General features: G+C 40.0%; 2 protein-coding genes across 6 annotated transcripts in view; one reads left to right on the top strand and one right to left on the bottom strand.

Annotated features, from left to right (window-relative positions):
• The window catches only part of ST6GAL2 (ST6 beta-galactoside alpha-2,6-sialyltransferase 2), a 54273-nt gene extending 39049 nt beyond the window's left edge, over window positions 1-15224 (top strand). For 3 of the 5 annotated variants that reach the window (XM_064439589.1, XM_064439573.1, XM_064439558.1), the window contains one exon: window positions 10158-15224. In XM_064439589.1, the coding sequence (XP_064295659.1) occupies window positions 10158-10426 (269 nt within the window). In that variant the 3' untranslated portion in view covers window positions 10427-15224. The remainder of the gene's footprint in view (window positions 1-10157) is intronic. The other 2 variants (XM_064439580.1, XM_064439565.1) reach the window with 2 other exon arrangements.
• LOC135310692 (pinopsin-like) overlaps window positions 1591-22845 on the bottom strand; it is a 102682-nt gene continuing 81427 nt past the window's right edge. Inside the window, exon 5 of the mRNA XM_064439600.1 lies at window positions 1591-7742. Coding sequence (XP_064295670.1) covers window positions 7515-7742 — 228 coding nt within the window. The 3' untranslated portion in view covers window positions 1591-7514. The remainder of the gene's footprint in view (window positions 7743-22845) is intronic.

The following is a 22845-nucleotide window of genomic DNA, read 5'->3' as shown; positions in this document are numbered from 1 at the left end:
TACACGCAGACCCACATCTGAGCGCAGTCTTTTCTGCTAAATTTGTTATTACTTTAATATTGTTCCCTACCCAACTTAGTGATGGGTGTAAGTTCAGGACATCGTCAAAAGTAGGCTGAACTCATTGCTTGTCAAATTGCGGCCCGTTTGTTAGGTGTTACTTCTGGGGTTATTCCATGCCTAGGAAGGATTAACTTGGCACAGACAAGTCACCCTTTAGCGTGGTATTTTCTAGCTCAAAAGCTATGAATAATGACCAAGAAAACACAGACACTGGTTTCGGTTTGGATGGTTTTTGTTTTGTTTTGTTTTTCTTGTTTGTTTGTTTTGTTTTGTTTTGTTTTGTTTTGTGGGGAAAGGTTCACGGGGGCAAAACAAACCTTGTATTTTAATCTGGGAGTCTTTTTTTGGCTTGTTTTCTGAGACACTGATGTGGACTTTCCCTGGCTTGTAATTTTGTCTTATGTGGCATGTCATAGTTTAGCTAATGTCACTCCTCATTATGAATTATTTACTCTTTGTCTCCCTAATCTAATCCTTAGATGAGCTTTGAGAACCCATTCTTGCATATTTTTGCATCATTTTTGCAGCTGCCACCTTCATGCTTTTAAACAAAACTCTCCACAGCATTCTTATCATCTTGCATTAGCATTAGGCAATTGCTGTGGCAGCTCTTTGCAGTTGAATTTGTTGGTTCACCTTTGTCTGAAGATCGGGTTTGCTAAATGAGCACTGATTTGTTTACATCTCGTCTTGGACTTTGATCTACTTGAGTTTTCTCAGAAGAAATGTAAGCATCCAGCCACCAAATCTGGGATTTGGATTCCACTGGCAAATCCTAAATTGACAGTTGAAAAAAAATGTCACTGTTATTAGGGAAGGATTTGCCCTATCTTCTGGCAGCAGAAATAAGTGTTACCTGTTCACTTCCTATTAATACATTTTTCACTGTGAAATACAAACTCAGTCTTCTTGCCCTCTTTCTGAGCATATCAAGGCTTAGTTTTAATTGACGCTCATCATGTATAAATCAGCAGTCTCTATTTTTACCATTCTGCTGTAAGAAAATTCTTCCTACACCCTTCCTAGTAGCCTGTGTAAACAACCTAGTTCTGACCTTACGTTTTTGTCACCAGAAAACCAAGACTGAAACTGCTTCCTTGAGTTTCTCAAGGGCAGCATTCTGTGTGCATTGGATGGGATGGTACATTAGCATTCGGAAAGTTTGGGAGCTTTTTAAAAATGCCTAGATTATATATACAGGCTTTTCTACGAAGGTTTTGCCCGTCTGTTGTTTACTAACTGGATTTGCTATGAATTCCTACTTACCGTAGTCCATCAGTACACTTCACTAGCTTACCTCTTCAGAGATGATTTTACTTGAAATTCACATTTATATACCCTTATATACCCAGCAGCTTTTGTCTTTTTAAAAAGCTAGCTGAAACCTCTGACTGTGGTGTTATTTTTTAACTCCCAAATCAAAAAATGGTCTTTGTAGATTTTTACATTTTAGGTTGTCTGTGTAGGTGGTAGTCTCTGCTGTATGTTGTAGCTTTTAGTGTAACATATGAACCACAGAACACAAAATTATAACTAAGCCCAGATTACTTTATTGTTGGGAGAAAGAAAGGCTTGTTTGAGGTTTTACAGTTGACATTACGGATTTAACAGTTATGCGTCATTAATATTTGATAACATTATTTTAATCTTCATTTGCATGCATTGAGACAATAGTACAAGCAAGACCATCATTACACTGCAACATTAGCAGAGCATTGCATGACTAAGAACTTAAATTTGAAATGGCTTCAGAGAGCATGTTGAATAGAAGAATGCAGCTGATCTCCAGCTCTGCTTAGAAAAAATACACTTGCATGAACTGAAAGAAACAATTCGACATATTAAGAGTTGCCTTTATAACTGTTACTTACTCAGCTGTTTGCCAGCAGTTGGTGAACAGAATAGCGCTTACTCTTTTCAGCTCAGTTTTGTTCAAGTATTATCACACAAATAAATAATACCTCCAAATACCTAACCATTAAATTCTTCTTATTCTAATAAAAAGCACTCTGAAATTTGAGCATCCTCTACTTCCTGACATACAGAGATAAAAGAGCAAACTCTCCTCTCACAGCACCCCAAATCACATAAGAAAATCTATACTATTCTAATGCATCACCCAGATTTGAAAAATACATTTAAAATGATATGATATTATTGGTCAGCATTTTCCAGTCTCTGCTCATATTGCAGTATATGTTACTGTGATTAATGTACGTTTTTTTGCATTTAGCATTAAGTGATAAATACGTCATTTCCTAGGTGTACAATATAATACGAGTATCTATACATCAAAGATGACAAATATTGCACGACTTATTAAGCTTAGGCACAGGGCCATTTGGTGACAAATTTCTTAATAAATATTTGGTTTTCTGTAAATTTAGGTATTGTTTTCTTGTGGTTAGTATTTGTCATAATTCATGAACTAAACAGAGGTAAAATAACCCTTTTTTAGAAACATAGTATTTTAAAAAGCAAAAGGTATTTTTACTATATGTTCCAAAGAATAACTGAGGCACATTTGGCCCAGTTTGAAGGAGTGACAGATTTTCCTCTGGTACCTGAAATCCAATCAAGAGAGGACAAATAGAGACTATAGAAGTAGACTAACATATCGAAAACTAAATGCTTTCTGTGTATTTGTAATGCTTTCAAGTGTACACATTATCAGACATAAACTTACTGGTGTGTCTAGCTAAATGCTCTTCTGTGACTAAATTTGTGGTGTGTGTGAAATGAGACACATTATGAGTATAATAATCAGATTATGAGTATTTAAATGTTTTCAGCATCTCTAACATTTTGTTAAAATGATGCTGAGTTCTTGCAGAATGTTTGAGTTGCACTTATTATTCTAGATGCCTTCATACAGCATCTGTTGTATTCAGGTATATTAAACTATATTTTATTTCCTAGAGAACATTCTTTTTAAATTAGTGCGCTAACCACAAAGCCTAATTGTACCGTACAAAAGATATATGATGGAAATTCAACCTCTTGAGTCATTAAAATTGTTAAGAACAGATTGAAAATATTTTCTCCTTTTGAATAGAATACGTAGTATACGTTCATTTGTATAAACTATCCATGCAAGGAATTTAATCTTAATTTAATTCTGGTTTAAATGTTTTCAGTGCAAATTGGAAAAGCTCAGGAGTTTATCTGTGCCAGTTGAACTAAGTTTAAGCCATACCCAACATTTCCTGACACCGTAGATACCTGCCAAATAGGAAAAAAAAAGTAACATGCCTTTTTGAGGATTTCGAAATACTAATATATAATATTTTGAAATACCTAATACTTTATTAGAATCTAACATTGTACTGTTTTAACAAACTTGCAGGTTGACTGTTTCTCTATGCTCACAATCTTATTTTTAAATTTTTTTTTTCCCCCAGTATGGTATTCAAGGACATTGTCATTCAACTATAAAGCATTCATAAAGCACATCTTTGAATGATCTACTATAAAACAGCTTTTCTCCACACAGGCAGAATTATTTTGCGTTTTTCCATTTTCACAGTTATAATCCAAATGGGACTTTTGAAATACCAGCAAGGGTATTAGAATTACATTAAAGTGGCCTATACAGAAATGTCTTCATTTGTGATTTTGAAGGTATGGTTGTACCAGTCATGCTTGCCAAAGTTAAAATTGTGCCAGATACCCTGATTTTCTCTTACTATGGATTTTAGATTGGATATTTAAGATCTGAAAGTTTTAAAGCTTAAGCATAGGTTCTTGGAAGAGGCTGGGTCTGATGGTCATTTTGACACCTGCTTGCTGGTTTCAGAGTCATGCCTACAATATTATTTTCACATGCTTCAGTAAACTTCCAAAAGGATTCAGCAGCTTCATTTCCATCCTTGGAGATACTCAGGACTGGGCTGGACACGACCCCAAAGGGACCTGATCTAACTTCAAAGTTGTCCCTGCTCTGAGGGGACTCTGAACTGCCTGCTCAGTTTCCTCCAGACCCCTCTGCAGATCTCATGGCAACATCATCACTCAGACTGGCAATATTTTTACTGGTTTGTACTGGAGCTTAACAGGTTCTTGACCAAATCCCCTAGGCACAATAGTAATACTGCTATGACTAGATTAATCTAGTTTTTACTGAGCATTTTTAGGTCCCACTGATGAAAAGCAGACTTTGCGCTGTGCCCCGTGGACTTCTCTCAACATTCATTCTAAAGAGTACTTCACCCTTTTTTGATGTTTGCGTGCTATAGATAGCCTATAGGTTTTCCCCTTCAGGTTTTACTTTTTCTTAAGTTGTGCGTGTCCTCTGGCCTTCCCTAAACACTTTGTAATTCTCTGCTTTCACTCCTATTCCTGTACCTTAATCCTTATGAGTGTAAAAAAACCCCAACTCCTCTCAGCTTAATCATTGCACATAAAATTGACTTCTGTTTATGGTCCATAGCTAGGTCAGTCAGAGAGCAGGACTCATGCTGCCTAGCTTTAGATGTCTCCGGTGCAGGTCTATTTTTGTGTTAGTCAGCCTCAGACTTATTAGAGCAAAAAATAGGCACCTCTTAAATATGGCTATGAGACCTGTGTTCCCCTCAACATGTGAAATTTTCACCCCACACTGGGAGCGCAGGTAGAACTTACGCAGTACAGGTATCCATGCTGACACTCAGGCTGTCCCCTACAGTCAACAGAAAGAAACAGGAACTTCTGGGGCATGCCTTGTATGATCCACTTTTACGTGTCTACTCTGGGTTGAGTAGGCATGTGCTGCTTCCTAGAAGTGCCCTCTTTCTTCTGCTGACAGCAGAGGAGCTGTGGTACCTATCTCAGGTGTGGGTAACTGCACCAGTGGGCACATTTGGTCAAATGAATCACACCTTGTTTTCATTTCTTCTCACTGTGCTCCTGGAAAAGCCAATGATGTTATTTTTTCACAAAGCTCTGAAAGCTTCTGACCTAGGAGAGTGGAGGAGAAGGTGCTTGATAGCAAGAGCCAGACTCTTATTTTCAGTTTCTGCCTAGTCACTGGAGAGGAACGACACTTGAAAGGACCAATTCATCCCATCCTAAAGTAGACATCTAAAATAAGTCAGATGAATTGAGCCCTAGAAATGCCTGTCTCCTGCATTGTCTGTAAAGAGTGCTTTAAACCAGATAGGTCAGAGATGGGCATGAACATCTCGGTGGGATTAATCCTGTCCGTACTATAGGTGTTGGGACAATGACTATTTCATCATGCTTATTAATGTCTCCTTAGGTCATGTGTAAGCAAGTCTGTGCTGTTTTATGTGTAGTAATTGTCCATTGACTGAAAACTAACTTAAGGACTGTGAGCAAAGACAAATATTGAAGTGTATCATATGGAAATTTTTCACCTTACAGGCTATCAAAGAATTTGGTTTGCACTCATACTGATGCTGATGATTGTAGAGCAGTGCTGAGATACGAAACAAACTTGCAGATGATGCTGAATTGGGCAGTGATGTGAAAAGTACACAGGCAAAAGAAATAACTAGATAGGCATGTACTCTGTGGGTAATACATGGAAAGGAGGTAAACTTGGAAACTACAGGTTAATATGTGTAGGAGGAAATGCAAAGAGATTCAGCCACAGAAGAGGAACCTAGGAAGCGATAATACAGAAAGAGGTGTGTAAAGATTGCAAATGGGATAACAAATGAGAAGCAAGGTAGGACTTTGCAAGCAAAACTGGTAAGCAAAACAGGTTAACAGAAGGAAGGTCAAGTCAGCAAGCAGTCAGGTGCATACCTCTTCTTTATCTTTGTGATTGCATCCAGAACACAGAAGTTCAAATGTAATGTAAAAAATATTTTGGGGATCATGTAAGTGCCAGAAAGCCATTAGTAATTAAAAAAAAAAAAAAATCACTGAAGGTAACTGGGGGAGAAAAGGGAAGATGGGGAAACTGAATTATGAGGTAGATTAAAATATAGACAGCTTGCCACACTTTGTTACACTGGTAACACTGCTGGTTACAGGTGTCAGTAACTCACTGCAGTGTTGTTAACACCAAGCAAAGAGAGAAATTGAGTTAGAATGGTACTAAAAGACATGGACTGGAACGTGAGACCTGTAGCCCGGGGAGCTCTGTTGGCTGCCCTGTTTTAGGGACCTAAGGAAAACAAGCCAGACATGGTGTTAGAAAGTAAAGAGAATACAAACAGAATATATCCTAGTACATGGACTTGTGTAAATGTCCTCATGGTTTAAACCACTAGTGTTCTTTTAAAGATGGTTGATTCATGGTTTTTTGTGAACTTAGAATTCAGTAACGGCTCCACAACACTGGGGCTGTCCCCTGTGGAGCGGGGTTCACATCCTCTAAGGCATGGGGCAGAACTGAACCCATTTATTCCCTATTTTAGTGAGGACTCATTTCATACAAAGAAAACAGTATTTTTCCAAAAAGAGTTTGGGTTGCTGGGGTTTGTTTTTTTTTTTGCCCGCCTTCCATCATTAATATATTGCTATCCCACTGTCTGTTTTTTAATGAAACAGCTTAAGCACATCATTCCAAGGGAGAGTTTGGGGGCCGTGACAGCTAGGTAGAGGGACCTACCTCCACCTAGAGTAGAGTTCATGTAGATTGAGTATGTAATCCTGCATGCCCTGGGATCTCGCCCAGGGGTGGTTGGGATGGGAGTGCTGATTGTACTGCACCATTGGTCTCTTTGGCTGGGGGTCTGGGGTATTAGAGGTGCTAAAAGAGAAAAAGACTGGCACTGACCACTGTTTTTCCCCAGAGTGAGGTTTGGCCGTTTGACATGTGCACCAGATTAGAAGTCTCAGGAGTGGTCCCATTTCCACCAGGACAGATAAGCCTCTGTAGCCCAGGGACACCTGTGTATGTGGTAATCTCTACTCATTGTCTTAGCTCATCTTTTAGTCTTGTTGACCCTAGACTTCAACACAAAGATGTGTTGTAAATTAGCTGTTACCACTCAGAAATTAGCCTGTGGAGTCACTGTCTGTCCTCCCTTAAAACATCATTGTCCACCATGAGCGAAAACTTGAATGGACTGTCAGAAATTATGGATATTTATGAGCAATCTAACCTGAAATCCCAAGACATGAATTGGATGGAACAAGGCAGGAAAGGCAAGGAGCTAAACTAGATAGTCCAGCGTGCCTTTTAGATTAATTTTGGAGGACATTGATCAACAGATCGCTGAGAACTAAGACTCTACCACTTCTAAGTGCTCCATTAACTATTATACAGGAAATTCAATGATGTTGCTTAAAATTTTGCCATTATTGAATACCTGCAGCGGTGTGGCCATCTTTAGTGTTATTAAGGAATTTATAAGAGCGTTCCAATTTTTGCTCTCGGCAGTTCTCCTATCCCACAAATGGCAACTTCCTTTATTAATTTTAAGGTTAGCTGGGTAATGTGGCAGTGAAATGAAACACACTCTGGTTAAGGCTTGTACTTTCCATCAGAGCCAATCTTCCTAAGACATTGGTGGTACAGCTTTTGAAATTGGCTCCAGGCTGGGTTCTGGGGGCAGGAGAGAAGTCATTTTACTGTCTGTTTCTGGACGAGGTTCGTTGTTGCACGCGTTTCTGCCGTCTGTCCTCTGATTCAGCTGGATAACGGTTACCTTAGAGTGGCAGGTGGGCTCTCCATCAGTGGAGGAAGGAGGTTGGCAGTGGAAAAGCTGACGAAAGCATTTGTAAAACTGAAACAACAAACAAACAATTCTAGACATAGTTGCTAGGCAGGCTACAATTTAGAACATCTCTATAACAGCTTGGAGGCAAGGAAACACGGTTTATTAAGCTTGTACTTTGTGCTCAGATAGGGATTAAATATTTTTTTTGCCATGAATCCGTGTTTCATCCTGCTTAAGGCTAAAGTTCATTTAAACTTGCGGATGTTTCCCTTGAAATTTATATGCTTAGCTTTTCTGAGACCATAGACGCTGTAGAGTGTAAAGCTGTAGAACAATCTAAAACATTTTCAGAACCTTTCATTTATGATAAAAGAAGATTTAATCACCGAAGTAATTGTTTTTCAGTTACTTCACACATCAGGCAGGGAAAAAATCATTTTGATAATCTAATGATACACAGCAGGGAGAACATAAGGTTCTTTTCATTAGCAAGCCATTGAAATCTCTGCGTTCCCAAACTGCAAACTAAACTTCAGAAAATGGCTTTGCTTAATTAAGGAACCAAAATAATTTTTTGTGTTAATTCATGTCACTTTTGAGAATTATCCAAAACACCTTTGATGCTTTATGATTCCAAAGCTGTTGTACAGAAAAAATAATTACATCAGTTCTCATTTGTAAGTGCAAAGTGAACAGAATTAGTACAGCTGTCTCTTCTGAGAGTTGACAGTCATATTCAGTGGTAGGGATGCCAGCAGTGCAACAAGTGCTTCACTACATTTTCTATATATTTCTATTTTTTAAGTTGAACCTTAAAAAAAAATGCTGCCCAATGCTTACTCCATCATTTTTCTTTTCACATGGCTATGGGAAACAGGAAAGGATCCCAGAAGCTGTGATTAGTCCAGAAGTATTGCAGTTCAGACAGTGCTGTTGATCAATATCTGATATTTAAAATGTGCAGCCACAACAGCAAGATTTCTCTTGTTTCAAAGCTATAAAGACCTTCTGTTAGTATAGATTTACAATTGTGCCATAGGAAAACAAAGTTTGCATAAGCCCACTTATCTTCCTTCCGAATCAGTCCTGTTCTAGTTTTGATCTTGAGCATGGGATAAGGAGAGTAACAGCATCTTAGTACTGTACTAAGGACAAAGCAAACCTTTACCTGGCATTAAACAGGAAATTAGTTTCCCTGTAGCCTTTCTTAGCTGCTACTGACGGTGCTGATGATAGTCTGCCATTGACATATGCCAGGAGGGTTGGCATTTTATGGATTGCACCTTGCTGAGTAGGAAGTGGTCGGGGGCTTTTCCCCATGACAGCACTGCTCTAAGGAGGAATTCACAATCCTCAGCCTCTCTCTGTAAGACTCTTCACACCACTACATGTCTTTATAAGTCCTTCTGGATGTATTTAGATGGCTTTCTTGGTAATGTCTTCCTGCCTAGAGAGAAGCAAGTGGATGGAAAAAGTGGAATTGGTTCAATCCTAGACTACAAAGGACCAACATTGTAATAAACTGGAGATAGAATCATAGAATCATGGAATCATTAAGGTTGGAAAAGACCTCTAGGATCATCAAGTCCAACCGTCAACCCAACACTACCATGTGTCCTAAATCATGCCCTGAAGTGCCAAGATGTTTAAAGGAATACATTAATACCCTAATACTACTGACTATCTGAATGAACCACCCAAAAGTTGTCAAGGGAAGAAACACGGGTGATACTGGCCCATCTTTCTGCTCTTGTTTCCCCTTGCCATGGAAACAGAAATTGTTCAGATTCTTCATAGATTAGTATGTATGTAAATATTTGCAAGACACAGATATCCAGAAGCACAGAGGATAGAATGGGAATACCTGGGGATTTTTTTATATCTCCTGTACATGGCAGGTCAGAGTTTAGCTGTGGAAGTGGTGGATGTACCAAGAAGAGCTCCTTAAATACACCAGGCAACTGCTCTGTGTGTCTGTGTGTGTTCTGTATTTTGCAAGTGAATGTAAAGACCTAGTCTGTCTTGCTAAATAGCTTCCAGAATTGCTAATATTCAGGAAGACCAAGAAAAGTGATCAGTTGACTCAAAACAATTAGCATGCGGCTGCATTAGGTGTCTGATTCTTGTGTGGGATGTTTTGTGGACCGGATAGGGTAAATGGGGGGAGGTGGGAGAGAGCAGTCTTCCCACTCAGGGAGGCTGATGGTGGTATGCAAGGCCATTATAGGCTTTTTATTCTTTCCTATGATTGTTGTCCTACCCCATTGACTCCACGAGGATCACAGTCGTTATGCATCAGGGACAAGTGAAAGCTCCCCTAATAAGAGGAACTATCCCTCCACTTAATTTTAGCGAAGTAATACTTAAGATGTGCAACACCAAAGGAAAGCTAGAAAGAAAACCAGATCGGGTGACTGCAGGGAAATTTCTGAGAGAGGTGTGAAATCTGGGGTTCACTTTTGTTTTCACTTTCTGCTTCAGGTATCCTCATCATGATGTCCATGTGTAACGAAGTGCATGTGTACGAATACATCCCTTCAGTCCGACAGACCGACCTATGTCACTACCATGAGCTCTACTACGATGCAGCTTGTACCTTAGGGGCTTACCACCCCCTGCTCTACGAGAAGCTTTTGGTGCAGAGGATGAACAAAGGTTTGCAGGATGATCTGTATCGGAAGGGGAAAGTCATTTTGCCAGGGTTCAAAGCTGTCAAGTGCCCTGAAAGAAATAATTTCTCACACTTGTAGAAGAGAGTCCTTCAGAAACTATGTGCAATAAGGTACTACTGTCGTACTATAAAGAAGAAGACAATACTTGAAAAACGAATCTTAGACCAATCTAGTCTATAAATTGTAATTAAGTAGCAGGCATGAGAAATACTTCTTTTCTGAGCCTGAGTATTTATTACTGCTTTGCAAATAGTTAAAAAAAAAAACAACAAACCAAGGCTTAGCTCACGAAAGGTGCAAAGGACATACTTAGGCAGAAATATAATGTATTGTTGTGGGTGTGACTGTCAGAGTTTGTCAGTGGTCTCTTATGCCACATATGCTAGACTGTAACTTTTTTTTTTTAATGAACTTATTTAACTGTTAAACCTGGCATTGTGAAACAGCCTCTATTGTTCATGTACAGAGTGGCCAGTTGAACAATGCAGCCTTCCTCATGGCTCCATGGGATTTTCACACTCTCCAAGAATGAAGTAATCGCTATTCCGAGCTGTGCAGTCATTGACTAGAGTAGATTTTAATTCCCACTCATACACAGGCTCAGTTACAGAGCTCCAACTGAAAAGAGGGTCTTGTGGTGGCTATGAAGTCAGTGCAGATGGGAGATGGCTGTACACACAGCTAAACCAGTTAAACTACTGGATGTACTTTTGATGCCTGATCCCCATGCTCACACTGACTGAGTAGGGCAGAAGGAAAAGGAGAAATGTCTCATTTCTTTAGATATAGCAAACATATCTGTAACCCGTTCAGCAAGAAAAATCCCCCTTGGAAGCCTATCAGGAAGGTGTAAGTGAGATGGAAATTATGCCTTCCCCGGGTCTGCAAAGATAAAGACGATCCAGAGAAAGCCGAGGGAGGCTGTGCGGCACTCACATCACACTGAAAGAAAATGCTGAGGGAGCTCACCTTTCTGCAGCAAAGATAGCATTCAGGATTACAGACATCATTTGTTAGGTATTTCACTGGGATCCAAAACAAACTCACTTGTTCACAAGTTACTACTGTTAAGAAAGTGTAGGGAGTTTTCTGACAAAAGAAGAGGATATCAGTGTTTTTTATTTAACATTTGGAAGACCGTACCCCAGGGAAGCTGTAATGCCTGCAAAAAAAACTGACTACAGATTGCATATGGAGATAATTTGATATTTTCCTTCATAGCACACAACGAGAATATTCTCTAAGGCACTTGTGAAATCTGGCTCATTGCTAATATATTTACAGCATTATTTTTCACGGCAAAACTTGAGTTTCAGATTTTCCAAGTGGCAGGACGTTAATGGTTTGCGGTTGGTTTTTTCACACAAGCATACCATTTCTCTTAGGGTAAGTTCAGCAGGAACCTATGTACACAAAAGCACAGCTATATTCTACTCGTGTCCGTTCAGTGAAAAGGCAGACAGCTCAAAGGGGCACTGAAAAGAATAGCTGAGTGGCTGTGGTGGAGAGTACTTTTTGTCTTTTGTCTTAAGCAACAAAAAGGCAATTGAAGGGTGGACACAATATTAATGACTATTTCTTCTTCAATAGTAATGACAGTAGAATCACAGAATCTTTTTTTCTCTCACTCGGCTCCCTGGGTCGGATGGCTTTCCTTCCTAAGAAGCGAAGAATATGTGTCTTACATAGGTCTTAGCCTTCTTTTCCTATGTAGTCTCTTGATTTGGGCTTTATGATCCTCTTAAGATTTCTCTTGTTGACAGAGAAAGTATGTCCAGATGTTCTTAAAACTGTTCTTCTGTACTGTGTGGATAGTTATGTCCATAAATCATTTTGATACATGTCAAAATGAATAGGTTTTCTCATATTAGCCTTAGACTCTGGATATATTACTGATTTCTTTTTAATGTTATGTCTGGCAGCAACTTTTATTCTTATAGTAAGACTGTTGTTTAACCTTGTGGAGAATAGATAACCTACACAGAACTAATCTATTTTTCCATATGTTTGGTACCCTGTTTGTAAAACATATGAAGTCTGAGCAGTGCAATCAAACATATCTCTCTTTCCTGTGTGCTGGGTGAGCTACCCCATGTTTGTAAAGGAAGGAAGTTGATTAGCTTTCTAGGACTAGTGAATATGCTACTTTTCCATAAGCAGGCAATTCTCAAGTTCTGAAAAGGAAAAAAAAAGCATATCATTTTGACTGGTCTGCAACCACTAACCTTTGATTTTCACGAAGAAGAAAAATACTAGCTGCATTACTCAACTACCCACAGCGGGATTATGTTGTATTATTTCCTCAGTAGTTTATCAGAATAATCAACATAGCTGTTGTACAGAACGAGGCGAATTATAACGATTCACGTAACAAGTGCTTAGCATATCTACTCAATACATCATTTAAATAACAATGCAGAATCAGGTCTGAGATGTCATAAAATGTACTATGTATTTTTAATTTACTGGACTTTGCGCATTCAAGCCCTCCCAGCAGAAACTGTTTCTTTACTGTATCCTGATTAATATGGCAGTCAGTGCTCCTTCCACAAGTGGAAACGCACGTGCTGTAGCACCATCACCTCAGAAGAAGCCGCAGAACTGTGCTGCAAACGCTTGCTCACAGAGGAAGACGACTGACTTGTGATGCTCATCTTGGAAAAAATAAGGATCCCCGGCATGGCTTTCCAACACTGGTTTCCACTGTGATGTTTCATTGGTCTGCCTGCTCAAACACCTTGTGGCTGCTTAAAGAGATCTTACTCCTCTACCCTGCCTTGTCCTCCTTTGGTTTTTGGCACAAGTGCAAGTGTGCCCAAGATGCTAACTGAGGGCTCACTGCCACTTGCTGCAAGAGGGGAAGGGGCAGAAATAAAGGGGCAATACAGAGGACCTGCAGAGGTGCTCCCCTCACCACTGCTTACACTCCGGCATTGGCACTGGTGGCTTTTAAAAGAACCCACCAAGTATTTTTGCATTTACGGGCATCTCCCCATCCCTCGCAAGGGCAGAGAGATCTTTACAAGGAATCACATTCAGTAAATTTAAAATGAGTGAGTGTGTAGTAACACTGAACCATGTATCTTTTAATAATAATAACAACGCGTGAGAGTGCTGGGTTTAGACACGTATCTTAAATGCAGACAATGTGAAAGGAAATGCATTTTCCTACCCAGATAGTGGGGTGGGTTTTTTTGGAAAAAGGTACAGCCATGGCTTCGTAGCTCTCCCGGGTGACTGTGGCACCCTAACAGATTGAAACTGCACCATAGATGAGAGGTTGCCCAATCCTGGCTCTTGAGGTGCATCATCAGCCAACAAATGCCTCTGCTAGTGGACCCCTGAGCTCCCTTCATGCTTGTTGCAATGACGCAGTTATGGCGTTTTACTGGCAAGTAGGAGTAAGTTGCCTTCAAAAGCTATCGAGCCTCATTTCTGTGCCCTGGTGCTGTGGACAACAGTTGCACTGACCTGAAACAAACCAGAAACGCAGCAGCAGCTTAAGGAAATGTGCTGAGTTTATGCCGAATTTCATTATGCTCTTTTTTCCACTGTGAATTCTGTAGCTTTTCTGACTTGCGGTGCTCTATCATTTTATGCATTCAGCCTTTGGATGGTTAAATCAAAGTATTCTTCATTCAAGAAAAAAACATGAAAGATTTTGCCTCATTTTGAGCCAAAATGTTTTTTGCTAGAACAAATTACTAATTGTTCCTTTCCTTTATAGTTCTGAAGCTTACCTGAGCATAAACTCACAGCTCAGTCAGTCATTCCTTGGATTAAACTACTTATCTTCTTTTCTTACCTGCCTGTGCAGTTTTATGTTGTTGAAACTCTAGTAAAGTCAGTGAAATCACAATGATATAAGAAATACATATCTTTGGAGGGAGAGAGAGGGGTGAGTTGCACACTCCCATCTACACTGTCTCTGTACAAATTTAGCCAAATCATTGCATGTCTTTGGTCAGGGCACTTTCTTTGGTGAAAACATCCAAATTCTGAACCTGTTGCTGTACATCTCTCGCCAAAGTCAGCAAAACTGAGACAGTTTGTTTCTTAAATGAAGACAAGAGTCTACACTCAGTCGTTGCACAGACTGAACACACTCATTTTAGAGATGGATTGAATTAAACAGGAGTTCAAAACACATGCAAACCAACCCAATCCATAATGAGGTTATTCTTTTTCATTTCCTTTTTCTTCAGCAGTTTTTAAGGATGGAAAATGCCATTTGGACAGTGACACAGATGTACCGTGAAAGGAATATTAAATGCATTGACTGCAAAAATAAATGACTCTTATTTTTCCCTTCATGCTCTCTAAAGTTGATGCGTATTGAATAAATGAAATTGTTTTCTGAAGTGGGTAATTCAGAAGACTGGCATTAGAACGCATCCGAATCTTTCCCGGGAGCTATCCTCTCACAAACAAGGGGGATACCTGATTTAACTGTTTGAAATTTAACAGTAGCCCGTGTCTGGGCGTACGTGCATCATGGAATGAATTTTGACCCTGCAAATTTTTTCTCTCTGGCTTGGTGATCGGATTCAGAGTTTTGTTCTTGAAATAAGAGTTGTGTGTAAAAGCCTTACATTTATCCATATCATCTCATCACTCTTATAATATGTAGTCATTGAACTATTCAAATATAGACTGTGTACTTTTTTAATAGCTTTGAGAATTATTTTGTATGATGATTTTTTTAAATGAATGTGTACTCTAATAACAAAGCTTAAGATTTTACAGGAGTCACATTTTTAAGCAGTGTTTGTATACATTTTAACACTTTTTATATTTTCTATTATGATTTTGTATATTTTTATGTATGCACAGTGTACAGATTTTCTCCTGTAAATAAAACATTTGTTTTCATTTGTTTAGGAGTGCTGGTCTTTTCATATTGTCTTGAGTGAATGACACTGAACTGCAGATGGCATGAAACCGGGGAAGTGCCTGTCGGTTCTGCCCACAATTGCAATGACATCTCAAATGAAAACAGACAGATAGGCTGACAAGTAGCTTTCACAGTAAGCTACATAAACTGCAGAAAAGAGGCAAATATTGTGAGGCCAGGTTTATTCTAAAATGAACACGTCTACCCAAGGACGTGCTCTAGGATTCCCCTGGGAGAACATGCCATACTGCTCTAGCTTTGGCAGTAAACCTCTTGGGATAGTCAGGCCCTCTAAGGAGTTCATGCTCTGGTGACTTGATGTACTCGAGATGCTGGTAAACTTCAGGTAAATGGCTGTGCCACCCATTCAAGGAATCCAGTGTCATGTCTTAAAGAACAAGAACAGGCATTTTATCTATTATTTAAAGTGAAATAAACTTACCAAAGGGAAAATATAAAATAAGATGATCAGGGGGCCAGAGCATCTCCCTTATGAGGAAAGGCTGAGAGACCTGGGTTCGTTCAGCCTGGAGAAGAGAAGACTGAGGGGGGATCTCATCAATACCTATAAATATCTGAAGTGTGGGTGTCAGGAGGATGGGGCTGAACTCTTTTCAGTGGTGCCCAATGACAGGACGGGGGGCAACGGGCGCAAGTTGGAACAGAGGAAGTTCTAGCTAAACATGAGAAAAAACTCCTTTCCTGTGCGGGTGCCAGAGCCGTGGCACAGGCTGCCCAGGGAGGGTGTGGAGTCCCTTCCCTGGAGACATTCAAATCCCGACTGGACGCGTTCCTGAGCCCCCTGCTCTGGCACAAGCCTGTGCCTGCTCAAGCAGGGGGTTGGACAAGGTGATCTCCAGAGGTCCCTTCCAACCCCTGCCATTCTGTGATTCTGTGATAACTTGCCATTCAGTCCGTGATGAAATGCCATATAATTTAACTGCTGTCTGCTTACATCCATTAAATGTGATGCATTCTGCTGCTTTTGGTAGTCTTTGAACTATGCAGTGGCTGGAGTTGGCCCAACGGAGGTGACTGTCACTGTTTCCATCCCAGGAAGTCACCATGAGTCCATGCCAACAATAAAGCTAGTTACACATTAGTGGAATGATAAAAGTTGGATTGCTGTCACATAAACTGGCAGCCAGTAATCACACAGTTCATCCTGTGTATTACACCACCTCCTGGCAGGCAGTGTTGAGGGGATAATTGCTAGATGTCACGACATGCAAGTAACACCTCTCAGAAAACCCAGAACAATAAGCTAGACTAGGGGATATACTGAACGCTGGGATGCATGAGCGAACCAACTAATTGATGCTTTTCAAATCCATCAAATCTGCTTTTACTCTGCTTTTTTTTTTTTCACTGAAAAAAAAAAACCAAGAACAAAACATGATCACTATTCCATATGATAAAACTCTCAGTAAACATCATTGTCTATGACATGGGAGAGGACATTCTTGCCTCATTGCATACAAACCAGTATCTCAGTCGGAGGTTGAAACCCATGAACTATATGTGTGTTGGCTACAGAGAACCTCTTGCTGTACTCCCTGTTCTTTAGCAGTGACAGCTCTAGAGGGTGTGACATTACCTTTCTGATAGTACCTCGGGGAGCCTTGGAGGCAACTCATTTTCATGTTTATTCCCAAAATTGTACTGCACCTTTCTGAACAACACACCTTTGAAGGAGGTATTTTATCTTTTTATTCATAGAAGTCTGCTGTGTTTCACTTGACCAGCTCTGAGGGGCATAATTCTCTGACAGGTCGAACTTAGGCATTTTGGTCTGTTTATCTGCATTATTAGCTCACATGTTGGGGTCTGGCTTAAAGACATGTCTCAGAATGCTTGCTCCAACACGCTGTCTTGACTGCAGCATGAACCTGTTGAAGAACAGCTAGACAAGTGAGGGAGGAGCCAGGAAACTGCACTTGCAGTGATGATTAAGTAGTGGCTTACTGTAGGACTGCTTCATCAATCAGTGTGAACAGTCCACTAACACTTGTGGTTTGGTTGGACTTCTAGTCTAGCTCTCCCAGCATCTTGATCTTTCCAGGGTGGCAAGTGGATAATTTGATTGTTTCATCACAATAGCATGGATTTATCTGCTGCACCCCAAAACCTACCAATATCCACTCCATACATGTATCTTTCCTTATTTTCAATGTTCAGATTCCAATTTCTTACAGTGGTAAGTTACTACGGATAGAGCACTTCAAAGAAACTACTGCGCTTTTGTGAAAGTTAAGTACAGCCTGACCCCTGAGCTTCATGCCTTGATACCCCAAGCAAGTTAGAACTGCATGGCCTGTTATTTTTTTTTCCTAAAAATACGCTAATGTTCAAGTAAATGCCTATTAAGTTTGATAGAAATGCTAACTGGATGTATTAAAATGACAGGGAACTAACAGTAATGCAGTAACATAGTGGTTTATTTTTTTCCCTGGAGCCAGAGTAGCCACCAGCAAAAGTAGGTTGTGGTAAATCACAGGCGGAGGCATTGCTGGTGTGACTGCTGAGTTCTTAAATACTATAAAATTAAAGAAAGGGGTCCAGGGGAAGGGAAGGGGTAGAGGCAAGGGATGATGAAGCACAGCAAGGAAGGAGAAAAACAGCTAGAAAGATGTACCATACCAGATGCAAAGGCAGAACTGCTGCTTTTTCCTAATAGTCACTTAATTGATTTTGGCTGTTTGTTTTATTTATGGGGGTTTTTTTTCTGCGCTTTTGGAAAGGAACCCAATTCATCTGTTGGTGCTCATCTTGCTGCTGTTAGGTTTAGCGTGGTGGGGCGTGGTCTTAAAATGAAGAGCTAAGGTAGTTATGAACAGTAGTTGACTTCTGCTGAGGCTCAGCTTCTTTGTAAACATACGAATCCCAAAAATTAAACTGAGAAAAGACTAATGCCAGGAGAGTTGTGGGGTTACATTGCTGTACTCTGAACAACCTCCTCCATGTGCTTGTAGTCATCTGTATGATAACTAAAATAAGAAAACCCATTTATTCTGGTGACCTGTGTCTGCCCATAGACAAACACAAATTGAATACCCTCTTGGTTACAGGATGCTGACAGATAAGGGATAATTACTGTAGCAACAACTGCTTATATGCTTGTGAGAGGACTCCAGAAACCCCAAGGGGTTCACGAGGGCAGACAATAGACATCACAGCTGCCTTGATTTTATGGAAGCAGCCAGAGGGGAAAATTGCTACCAGTGCTGACTCCAGGCTGTGTCAGCTGCTGTTAATTGCCTCATTCCCAGACAGTTATCTGACTGCAACTGAGCTTCCTAATTAAAATATTTTGCTGGCCCATCTTCTAAACAGTGGGGTTTTTCTGCCCTCAGTCCTGGAGTGCATGTACTGTATTAGCTACAACCTGCACTGTTGTTGTCACGTACAGCAGGTGTGTCTCCTGTGCAGGTGAGATCCTTGGAGGTGAGGGTCAGAATGGAAGAGGGTTGGGGGATTTTTGGATTGGTTTTGATAGAACTAGAAGACTTGTTTTGTCTTTTAAGCACAGTTTAGTCATTCTTATAGCAGTTCAAGGAAGTAAAATGTGAACACACCTCAAGAAGCTAGAGTTCATGACTTGTGAGCTGTGATTTGTAGGCTAGGTGGCATTCCTGATCCAAAGTACCTACACCTTGGATTAAGACTGGGACTGTAGGAAGAAATGTTGGCAAGTTAAGGCAAGAAACATGAGATGTGTCTCTTGTGAAAGCTAAAAGTGCCTGAGGTCTACCCCTGGGCCCAGCCGTGCTGCCCATGAGGTATGTGAGCCAGGAGGCTCATATAGCGTGCTATATCCTGAGCTCAAGTAGGACAGATGCATGGGCAGAAGACCAGGAAGAAAGGGTGGGGAAAGTTCTGATCTGGGCCTGTTTCTGAGCCTGCTTTTTTAGAAAAGAGACAGGAGGATTTGCTGAAGCTTCCTAGTGGATCAAACAACATTAATTTTCTTCCCTAGCACTATTCCTCTCTGGAGGTGTTGAGTTGTTTTTCAGTTACTTTCAGTGCTTGTTTCCCTCTAAACAAATGAAATTACAAGCTATCTGATGGACCTAATTTAGACTTTACAAATGCATGGGGCTGAATGTAGCTATCAGGTCATTATGCATTTTAATGAGCAGCTGGAGCATCCCAAGAACAGCAGAGATGAGAAGAAAACAAATCAATAAGCTGTTACCAAAATAATACTAATGAAGTTGTTTCATGGTAGGAGAGCAGGGAAAGCAGAAACGAAAGAGCATATACCACTGTCTGAGAAATATTACTGTATTTTCATGGATATATAGCATACTATTCCGATAATCCTTGATCATTTAAAAGTACTCTTTTTAGATAAGTCCTCATGAAATAAGCTTTCTCATATAAAGTGAACAAAGTGAGAGATCAAAGCTGCAATGATCATAAGCTGGGGATAGTTATTTTGTTAGAGGAAACAGAAAGACTTTTCTTTAGCAATACTTTCATGTAACCAGCATGGCTGCTGAATTTCAAAGGGACTGATTGTGCACATGAAAGGACAACAATGCTACTGTGTCTTCAATGCACATTTGTTTAAGACAGCACTGTTGCTTTCAATGGGGTTTATTACTGCAGGAAAAAAAAAGATCAGTTGTCATATTTATCTCATACATGCTCTTCCCTGGCCTTAAACAGAGCAATTAAAACCCATACAGTATACAAAAGGGGTGGCATATGCGAAATTACTTCCTCCTACCTAAAAGAAACTTAAGAAGAGTTTCCTAAAGCAATGTGAGGAACAAGAACAAGCAAAGAACTTCAGTGAATAGCAACAAAATGGATCCTGCCTCTATTTCCTATTCCCGTTTCATTAAGTCAGGATTGTTTAGGGCTTTGCGGTGTGATTGATGGATCCTGACTGAGAGAGGCAGCATCAAATTCACCAGTCCCTACAGCAACATTTCACTTCATGAGGAGAAATGAAGGGTCTGTTACTACTACAATATGGGATGAGTGATTCCACATCATTTTGAAGTAACTCCCATTTTGCTGAAAGGTCAAAGCGTAACAAGAAGTATTTCGACACTTGAAAAATGTAGATGTCTATTTAGTCATAGTCAATATGCTGTTCTGCCTACCCAGTTTCTTGTATTTTCAGTTCTTCGCCCATGGACTCTGGATCAGCCCACAAAGATTAAAAGAAAGACTCCGTGCCTGACTAATGGTTTATGCTGATATATTCCTGCCTCAATTCTGCCATGACTGAAGTACATTAATAAATACCTGTAGAAATGTGATCGTATTGTGTTCGTTTTTGCTGTGGATTATGAGCTGCCTATCCTTGGCTATGTGTGTAACACATGCTTAGAGAAAACGGTTCTTCCAGATGTTCCTTACAGAGTTTCACTTAGGCTGAGACCAAAAACACTGCACAAGGAAATCCGAAGTAGTACGATACCATTGGCTATGCTCCCTTGTGAATTACTCAGGGTCTTTTTGCTTGAGGGCGGGCCACTGTCTTACATTCTCCTAACACTCTCACACGCAAAAGAACTGCAGTAGCTCTTGGGCATTTTATCTACTGAGTCTTCTTCAACACCATCTTTCATTCTGCCTCTGGCTAAAACACAAGTTCTTATGAGCCTCCCCTTCCCCCAGATTCCCATACCACCTGCCCTGTTGCTATAGCTTCTGTTGTCCAAACCATTTCCATCAGTTGCTGTGAACGACATACTGGAGGTGCTCTGATATGGGAATGCTGGAAGAACCTTTTAATACCAGATGTTCATCCTGCTGCTGGATGAGAGCTCTTGTTACAGACCTCAGACTGTTTTTTCAGGCAATGAAAGCTGCAGTGTGGTGAGTGGTGGGTATAAGGCATGGGAACCAAGTCTTTCTGTTTGGTCTGGGTTTTTTAATCTTTATCCTGGTTTTCAGCCAGTTAGGTATTGATTTTACCCAAGACAGAATTAGAAATTACTGATGGTGGTTTAATCTGTGACTGTGTTTTGGTAGTAGATGTTCGGTTTTATGTGTAAGCAAGGCAACAAGAGAACCGATTGGGCTGAGAAATCAGAATTTCTGTTGTGATGGAATTTTTACTTCTTCTACAATCTATTTTTAATTCTTCTATAATTTTGTCTTATCTTGGACAAAACAAAAAAAAAAAAAAAAAGAAAAAATTCCAGACAAAACATGGGACTGTCAGAATATCCAACTACAGGTAGATGCCTTTAGGGAATTATAGTTCAGCTTTATTCTTGTTGTTCCCCTATAAACTAAGTCTCTGGGTTGGGCTACCTTTCACTGCATGTCCTCCCCTAGCTGAGCCACCACTGTTCCTGCACTGGTGCATGGCGGATGCCGTCTAGTAAGGGTGTTTGATTTGCCTGTGTGAAGGACAGTGTTTTTCATTGGAGGTACATTTTACAGGAATCGGGTATAGAGGCTTAGCCATGGAGATCTGCCCTGAAATGGGATGTTTCATCCTTACTGTTTTCCCTGCTGAAAATAAAATTGGCAAAATTAACAGCTTATAATTTTGCAGAAACCACAATTTGCACCAATAAAATGCTTTAATGGGAAACTGCCCAACAAGTTGCAAAATTTCCTGGTTTTTGTTTTATAACTTACGCAGAAATCCCTTGTTTTTGATATTGGTCATCACTCAGAGAAAAAGCAGTGATGGTGAAAGGGAAGACAAGTTATATATGTTTTTGGCTAATGGTTGAATCCTATTTGTAGTGCGTTCCTATTGCCCTAAAGCCAGCATATACAGAAGTTTTATAAAGCCCTGGGTGAGTTGTAAGGTCTTGCATAAGTATTTCCCCTAAAGGGATAAAATATTACATCTGAACAAGGCCATCCATAAACTACTTGGTATACAATATCCTGTGTAATGGACCCCTACCTATTTCTATACATCAATTTCTGAAAATCTGGTCCTAATTTAGATAGAGGGATTTAAGACGTCATTGTAGAGCTGATGTTCTTATTTTCAGTTCAGATCCTGAAGATAACAACAATCAAGAGACTTCAGCACTGCAAATAAGACAGAAACAAGAAATAACTCCTAATATCTTGAAGTGTAAGTCCTCTACTAACATCCAGTGAACTCCTAAGTTGTTTCCCAGATGAAATATACAGTCCCAAGCATGATTACCAAAAGGGTTGTAATTTGAATAATTGGTTTGAAAAACTTATTTGAATTTTTCATCATTTCAGAAAGCTAAAAGAGTTATTACAAGGGAAAAATAGAAGAGGAAAGCACTATGAAGTCAATGTATCATTCACCAGAGTATCGCTTTTGCTGCTGCATGCCCATGCTACAAGAGTGGCCTGTTGCCTACAAAGCAAGGGGATGCACCGAATGAAAGACAGGACTTTTGCAGGTCTGCTTTTGCTATGACTACACATTAGCGATGACAACTGGGAATATTCTTGGTCCCAGGCATTTACACAGTATCAAGAGCACTGACTACTTTTGAGCATGAGATTATGTATAGCAAACAGTAGTACTAAAGACGTTTGTGATTGTGTTTAGATTTGACATCAGTAGGATAGAATAGGATATAATTGAATAGTTCCAGTTGGAAGGGACGTACAATGGTCATCTAGTCCAACTGCC

This window comes from Phalacrocorax carbo, chromosome 1 (assembly GCF_963921805.1).
Source record: "Phalacrocorax carbo chromosome 1, bPhaCar2.1, whole genome shotgun sequence".
NCBI classification, from domain to species: Eukaryota; Metazoa; Chordata; class Aves; order Suliformes; family Phalacrocoracidae; genus Phalacrocorax; species Phalacrocorax carbo.
Note: the sequence above shows the minus strand (reverse complement) of the source record. Positions and strands in the feature narration are given on the sequence as shown.